This window comes from Antrostomus carolinensis, unplaced genomic scaffold, assembly GCF_000700745.2.
Source record: "Antrostomus carolinensis isolate BGI_N321 unplaced genomic scaffold, ASM70074v2 scaffold26750, whole genome shotgun sequence".
Lineage (NCBI taxonomy): Eukaryota > Metazoa > Chordata > Aves > Caprimulgiformes > Caprimulgidae > Antrostomus > Antrostomus carolinensis.
The window spans coordinates 1-8,246 of NW_010286836.1; the positions used below are offsets into that span (position 1 = coordinate 1).

Consider the following 8,246-nt stretch of genomic DNA (forward strand, 5'->3'; position numbering starts at 1 on the left):
CCCTAAATAACACCAAAATAAGGAGATTTTGCCTTTGCTTTGTAGCTTCCATTAGAAGATTTGCATTCAGAGCTGCAGAAAACCCCTGACAGCGACTCTGACAGCGGCCAGGGCAGCTGTGAAACAGCCTCTCCAGGTCACTTCAGCAAGGAGCTGGCGTCTCTGGAGGACAGAGGTCTGTAATGTTGCCGTGAGTCGTGCCTGGTGCTGGTTGTCTTCAGCAGTGCATTTTTTGTTCTATAAATACCTCTTTAGGAAGTTGTCATTGCTTGACTTGTAGGAATCCAGACTGCTTTTCTTGTTGCTCAAAATGTGAGCAGAGATCTGGAAATCCCTGAAGAGAGTTGAGGCACAGAAATGGAAATAGTAAATGCAATACAAGTGCCTTTATTGCTTATTTCACTTCTTTTTTTGATTCGTTTAACCTCTGTACTTATTTAGCTACTTACAGTGGGGTTTGTTACTATTTCAAGACTTGTCAGTAATCTGTCAATGAAGGATTTTCAGCTCTGCCTTTTTGTAAAGGTTAAAAACCTATAACATCAATTTGGGTCAATTTAACAAGAAGAAGTAGATTTTGAAAACTTGAATTCAAGATGATTTGCTATAGATGTTGACCTCTGTGAAATTTAACAGATATGCAACTTGATGTTTGATTGTTTGTTAATTAATCTGTGGAGTTTTCCCCTTTGTACCATGCAAAATTTCTTTTCTTTTGATATATTTTGTCAGATTCAGAGGAAGAGATTTTTGTACGTAAAAAAGCAAAAAGCAAGAAGGTCCTTGAGGACAGTGAGAGTGAAGATGGAGAGGATGGTGGCTCTGTTGTGCACAATGATATTCCAGGTGGAGATGAGGAAAATGGAGAGGAAAAAGAGAACATTACTGCCCAGAGGAACAAGAAACCTCATCGGATTTGCCAAGGTCTGCTCGATAGTGATGACAGTGACACTGGTGACCGATTGCAGGCTGAAAACCTTGAGACAAGCAGAAAGTCTGAGAATCAGTTGGAAGAGGAGAGACCCCTAAAATCTGGGAAAAAGTACAGAAAACGTAAACAACATAAACGTGATTTTGAAGAAGAGACAGTAAAAAAAGCTGGAGAGGGAAAATCAAGAAGAAGAAAAGAGAAGGAGAGAATAATTGAGTCCATTAAAGAGCTGAAAAAAGAAAAGCCTAGAGCAGAGGTATATATATGTTTTGGCAGAAAAATCTCAGATGTTTTCTCAACTAAGTTTAGTTTATTACTGGGTTTGGTTATTGTGTTTCAGTGCTTCAGCATTGCTAGTGTCCACATTCCCTCAGCAGGTGTGGGATCCACGGAACACCAGATGAGTTTACCATTTTCATCTAAAGAAAGTACAAACCCTAGTGCTTGATGATTTCACATCAGTGCCCGTTAAGCCAGACAGGAATTCTTTGAGTTCTTTGGGTGTGTTTGTTAGGTGCACAAATGGCTTTGATTGATTTTCAGCTTTTCTCTGCAGTGCTCTGCTAGCTTCTGGAGGAAGCTTTGGGCTACTTTCAAATTAGAATTCTGGTCTGAATAAATGTCTGCTTGGGAGGTCGTGTGTTTTTGCTATTTATAAAATCCATATTTCAAGTGTTAATTTATTATCTGAGCTATTAATTTCAGTAATTACTGAAATTCCCTGGTTATCATAGACATAGGGAACACTGCTCCATGAATTACCTAATCAGCTTTGCAGTGCTATGAAGTGGATAAAACTTGCAGCACACACAAGGTGCTAAAGATGCCTTGTACTGTATGTTCTGTCATCAAGACCTGTTGACAGTGATGTTAAATATGTCAAAGAACTGATGGGGACCTTCTGAAATTAATTACACAAATACTTTATTCTTGTGGCAAACAGGTAGATGGTGGTGAGAGGTATCCTTTTAATGACAGTGGATGTCTTCTTAATGACAAAGAACTTTTTGACAATGGCTTAGAAGAGGAAAACGATTACCCCCCAGAGGATGAGGAGTCGATAGAATCGATACGAGCAGCAGTGAAAAACAAGATTAAAAAATATAAGGTAACATTTGATAGTGATCCAGGATTGTTGGTTATTAGTGGGAAGTGTTGTACCTCAGCATGTGTTAAAACTCTTTTGGACAACGGTGCACTTCAACTGTGACAGAGGAGAGAATAGTTCTCTGCTTTTTTGCTTAAGGAGGGATGTTTTCTTGGGAAGTTATAAAGATCATGCTGTAGCAGGAGCTTTGGAAATCTACCCTAAGTATTATTTGGGATTTGTGTTGGCTTATGAGACTGCTTGCTGGTTTTGCTGACCAATGATGATGATTTGGTACCATTATCTTTTCCTTTTCACTTGTTTGCCCTTGGTAGTGCCTGTGTATTAATAGATTAATAAATGAATCTCTTCTTATGCACTGTAGAACAAAGAACGGTTTTCTGAGGGTGAAGGCTACAAACATGGATTTGATGATGAGAATGAGGAACCTGTTTTAAAAGAACCAAAAAGGAAGGTGAAGTATCCTTTTTAAAGTTCTCCATTGTTTGCTGTAGTTTTATGTATGCTCACTATCCAGTTTTTTTTTGTTGATTTATTATTTTTAATATTTTTTTTTTTGACTAGCTGCTTTATTCTGACTCTTTTCTGTTTGAAAGGGAAAAATAAGCTATTTAGAAAGTACAGCCAGAGTCCCATATTTTGTTTTCTGACTTCAGAAGCCTCTTTTCTTTCCTTAAGGAGCGGAAAGCAGCAAGGTTAAGTAAAGAAGCCATTAAACAACTACATAGTGAGACCCAACGACTTATTAGAGGTAAAACTTAAATTCTTTGTATGTAGAGGGGAATAAATTATTAAGAAATTCAAGGGGGAAACAAAGAATTTACTGTTCCTGTTGGAACTCTTAACAGTGTTTGCTGTATTCAAGTTTAAACAACTGTTCTGTTTGTGCATAGTCAGATGTCTTTGCTGCAAAATACTTGTGTCAGGCTTCTGTGAATTTCAGAGATATCAAATAAATGCCTTGTATGACATTTACAATTTTCTTTCACCTCCTTTCTTTGGTAGAATCATCTGTGTCTCTCCCATATCATGTGCCTGAGACCAAAAGCATTCATGACTTCTTCAGGCGTCGACCTCGACCAGTATGTCAGGGAAATGCCATGGCATTGCTGAAGTAAGGACTTAAACCTTCCTCATATTTGTTGTTTCATATATTTTGAGGATATCCCAGCTTTGCTTTTGAGGATAACCAGACCTTTGCACACTGTGGGCGTTCTGTGTCATACACACCCTGCTCTGTGTACAGTCACATCCTGTTTCTTGTTTAATTTTAGCTGTTGCTTTGACTGGAAAGTTTTAATAAGAAACTTATGCTCCTTTAATTCTGTGAACACTTGGAAATTAGGAGTATGTCACTGTCAACATGAGGCAATGTTGCACTCTTGACACAGTTGTACCATTGAAGTAATCAGGGACTAGGGGTAGCTCCAGATGAAGTAAGATGCTCATGTAGAGTTAATTTAAAGTGGTTTAGACTGGACCACAACACTGTACTTGGACTATTTCTGCTTTTGAGTAATGTGTAGTAAAATACTTGAGCTGCTGTTGCCACAGAATCTCTTGGGAATTTTATACTGTGATAATGTGACTAACTAGTACAAACTCTTTACATTTCTGCTTCTTCATCTCCTGAAAATGAAGTTTTTCAGACTTCTGTCCTTCACCTCTTCCTTACACATTAATGACAATAATTAGAAAATTATTTATTCCTCTCCAAGTTTCTTCTCAACCTCTTCTCCCCTATTTTACAATAGCCATGGGTGATATATTTCTTTCTGCCTTTCTTAGGTCCACTAAATACCAGCTGTCCCTAAATGAAGAATCTGCAGACACTAAGAGCTTGAGCACAGATTGCAAAGATGGGAGAATAGAAAGTGATCAATCAGCATCTAATGAACCAGAAACAAGCCCTGGCAGAGATGATGATACCACTGTGAACAAGCCTCCTGCTGATGCAGGGAAGAACTCGACAGAAGACTTTGCTGAAAAGCCCAGGCAGGACAGTGATGATTCTCATGCAGTTGGGACTGTAACAACTGATAATCATACAGAAGAACAGCAGCACTCTAACCTCCTAAGCACTGATTGCAGTGAACAAAAAGAGAATGAAATTCCTCTGGCAATCGGAGGAGATGCCCTTGAGCAAAGAGGTGAAACAGCACCAGCTTTACAATGTGAAAAAAGCAATCAGCAGGTGGGGCCTGGCTTGGAGGCACAGCCTGACAAAGTGAGGAAGTCCAAGTTGGATAAACTTCGTGAACTGGGAATAGATCTGTCCGTCAAGCCAAGAATCTGCTCTGGTGATGAATCCTTTATAAACCTCGATGAGTCTGATTCAAACAAAGGTATTGCTTTTATTGGTGTAATTCTGTCAGATGTGTCCAAGTAAGCAGAGTTAATCTGACTTTAAACCTCTCAGAAATGTGCAGGTGATAGAACAGTCACACGTTCTGTTACTAGTAGGGGTTCTTTGATATCCATTTTCTTTCAGCTAATGTTTAAAAGCGAAGTTCTGAGTCCTTAATATTTGAAAGCTCGAAGTGATAACTATTTAATGATGTATGATTTATTTCCATTCTGCTGCAGTGCATTGTCAATGGTAAGGTAATTTAATATTGGCTAATATCAACTAAGTACAAGTTACAGGAAAAAATATTCTGTAATGATTTATTGTTCTATTATTAGAATAGAATGGTTTTGCAAATATTTTAATACAAAGATTTAAGGTTTTTAACTAACTTCCTTTGAAAAAAAATTCCCAAGACCTACTCTTGATACAACTCAACACTCAATGCTTTTAAATGCTATCAAATTAATTTAATTTCCATTTTGAAATGAATATGTATTTGAAGAATTAGAAGCCTTGAAAGCACGTTTCTTGAAGCACACCCTTCGAACGACAAACTCCAAAGCTGAACGGACCATAAACATGAACATTATTCGTAAGGAGACTACACCTGAAGGCAAAGAGGAGCTGAAAGCAGATGTGGTACCAGCAGTGTTAGCTGCAGAGAGCCTGGATGAAACAGCCCATGCCAAGCCAGGTCGGTTTGGGAGGAGAAGTGATGATGGTTGAATTGGAAAACACTTTGTCCTTTTTTCTCTCTCATTATTCCTCCTTTCTCAGTGCTGCCCCATGAATATGAAATACAGATGAAGGGATCTTCAGCTGTGGAATTCTTATGGCTGTTCCCTCTCATGGATAGCCCTGTGTTAAAAAAGAATCTCAATAGACCTCTTAAATAGCACTGACCAGTGTAGAACAGCCTCAGTCAGATCTCTGTGACTGGTTCTCTGGATTTCTTCCCATTTATACCAAAATTTTATATAAACCTATATCCACACTGTTGTTTTCCACCAGCCTCTGGATGTGACTCTCAGACTTATTGTGAACTATTGCCATTTATTAGATCTCTCATGCTTCCTTATTTCTATTCTGCAGTTTCTAATAGAATTGTATATATTTGCACTCAAAAACAATGTGTAGAACGTGCCTCTCCCATAGCATCCATTAAAAGAAATAGATTATTTGACTGGTTCTGTTGACACACGTTATTTTTAGCTGCTCTTAATTATTTCATGTGCTATAACACATCTGCCTATGGCAATTGGATGCTCCTGTTCCCAAAAGACACAGTGGAGAGACAGACCCTGTTCTCATTCAGAGTGCTGCATTTATGGATAATGAGGAATCTTGATAATTCATGAGATTGTGTTGTCCCTCTAAATTGAGCTCATTGCATCCAACTGCTTTAGCTCTTATAGCTGGCAGATCAATTAATAAAAACACTTAAAACCAAGTAATTTTTTTTAATTCCCTTTTTATGTGTGTAGTTACATTAGCTTGGATGCTTGAAGGCAGTGGAGTTAAGGATTCACTGTAGTACAGCTAATGTATTAATTTATTCATTTTTTATCCAGGTGAAAAGCTACAACTGCTGAAGGCTAAACTCCAGGAGGCCATGAAACTCCGCAGGACTGAGGAACGCCAGAAGCGGCAAGCTTTGTTTAAACTGGATAATGAGGAAATGTTGGAGGAGGAGGAGGAAGAGGAAGAGGAGGAAGAGATGACAGATGAATCTGAGGAAGAAGAAGAAAGCAATCATGAGGTCTGTGAGCAATGTTTCCACATAACCTAGCCAGCTTCTCAATTCTGCCTCTCCCCAGTGGAACTGGACTCTTATATACTATTAATATTAGGGAAACTGCTAATGAATTCTTCCCATAAGCTAAAAAATTGCTGCAGTTGGCATGTTCAGGGTTTGGATTGTCTAAAACTGAATTTATTAGTATTTTCTTTATTTGTCTAAACAGTTTTAAAACCAAATATGTGTATAAAAGTTTCTGGTACCACTTTATTCTTATATATATATATATATCCTTGGCCCATTGCCAGCAGGGGACAGACTGAGGTCACCTGCCTGATCTAGGCTAGGGTTTGTCATGGCCTTTTTAAAAATGATCAGAGTAGCTTGGCTGTTTCAAACACCTCTGTCAGTTGTCTCAGAGTGGAACAGGTGGATGTAAGAACTGTGAGTGTCACTCAGCTTCATCCTCTGTATGTTGAAAGTGTTTTCTTGAGAAGTATGGAAGGAAATGACCAGATCAAAGCAATAATCACCACATCTCTGCTGTGTTTGGGGATGTTTTTTAGCATATGGAATTTCTGCTTGATGAAGCAGAGGAAGATAATGAAGATATAGAAGAGAAACAAGTTGAAGATGGTGATAAAGAAACGGACAAAGAATCAGTTGATGGAGAAAAGCTGGAGAAATCTGTACGCAGTGATTCTGTTCCCAAACCAGCTTCAACAGAGTCTACATTGATGCTTTTTAAGGACAGCTCCTCAAAAATGGGGTAAATGAACCAAGCTTTAAAAATGGTGCCTGAACAGTTTTAAATTGGATCAATACATGTACATGTTTTGATTTAAAGTACTTTTTTAAAGTATTTTTTTCGTCTTGTTCCAGTAGTTATATGTGCCTTCACGTATATATTTTATTTTAAAAACTTAAGGACTGTAATTTTTGTTCAGTAGAAATAATCCATTTCTTAATCCAAGTGTGCTAGATGTATTTTTGTGTGTTACCTTGATTTTTGCAATTAGGTTTGACAGACAATAGCAATTAATCTTGGCACATACATTTTGTTTAATGAATTGCAGATACTCTCTTCCTGATGAGAAACTTGAAATGGAAGAAGCTGCAGACAAAGGACCTAGCAAGTTAGGTAAAGCAGAACTGTGACCATAACTGGCATTTTTTTCACATGGCACATGTAAAAGTTTCCATTTCAGGGCTGGGTATTAAGGTTTTTTGTTATTTCATCACTTCAATAGTTATACAGTATGATTATAAAAGTTTAGACTGATGAAAAAAAAAAATGGGAGGGCTTGAAAAAATACAGAGGAAAATAAAGTTCAAAATGATACTGGAAAAAATATAGAAACAGTCAGAAATCAATAAGATTAAACTCAGTATCCTCTGTGAGGAAAGAAATCCAACATGAGCTCAAAATAATGAATTTTTAGCAAGGTGTCAGAGTTGCAAAATAGTGCCTTGAGGTTTTACTGGGTCACAAAAAACCAAACACTGTATTTTTTATTATTATTTATTTTTTAGAGGATGATGATTCATTTTCTCTACCAACACTAGCAAAAGAGAATAGCCACAACAGCAGCTTTGAGTTGATTGGCTCCATGATTCCATCGTATCAGCCCTGTAACAAGCAGATGTCACGTGGAGGCAACTTTTTATCTGCAGCAGGAGGTTTCAGGTCACCTTCCCCAGGTTTTTTCAAAACAAGCTTTGTCAGCTCTGCTTCCAAGGTGAGGTTCTCAGTCCTCTTCCTATCATATATTAACACAGTGGGTAGTGAATAAATACATTTTATCCTGTCAGATCTGTCAAAAAAAATAATAGCAGCATCTAGCCAAATGCTTCTATACAGGTAAGATTTCCAAAAAGCAAACTGTCCCTGGAATTTAAAATGTCTACACATTGCAATGGATAAAAATAACTTTATAAAAACTTATATCCTAAAACATCAAAGAAAAACATGCTATAATCTGGTTTTTATATCTAATATATGTACATTGTAAATATTTAAGCATACTTACATGGGCCACGGAACATCTGTTGTCAGTGAACTCTTAGGATTTATCAGAGCATTGTAGGCATATTTGACTCGTGCATTGTGTTAATCCTT

At 37.6% G+C, this 8,246-nt stretch overlaps 1 protein-coding gene across 1 annotated transcript; it reads left to right on the forward strand.

Moving 5' to 3' along the window:
• Positions 1 to 45: 45 nt before the first annotated feature.
• LOC104518372 (claspin) lies at positions 46 to 7,866 on the forward strand (the record flags this gene model as incomplete). The annotated part of the gene is made up of 13 exons (XM_029087334.1): positions 46 to 175; positions 733 to 1,187; positions 1,306 to 1,308; positions 1,875 to 2,039; positions 2,404 to 2,493; positions 2,718 to 2,790; positions 3,045 to 3,153; positions 3,828 to 4,384; positions 4,892 to 5,083; positions 5,961 to 6,148; positions 6,694 to 6,896; positions 7,204 to 7,268; positions 7,661 to 7,866. Coding segments are annotated over 13 exons (2,436 nt in total), but the record flags the coding sequence as incomplete, so codon positions are not given.
• Between the last annotated feature and the right edge of the window lie 380 nt (positions 7,867 to 8,246).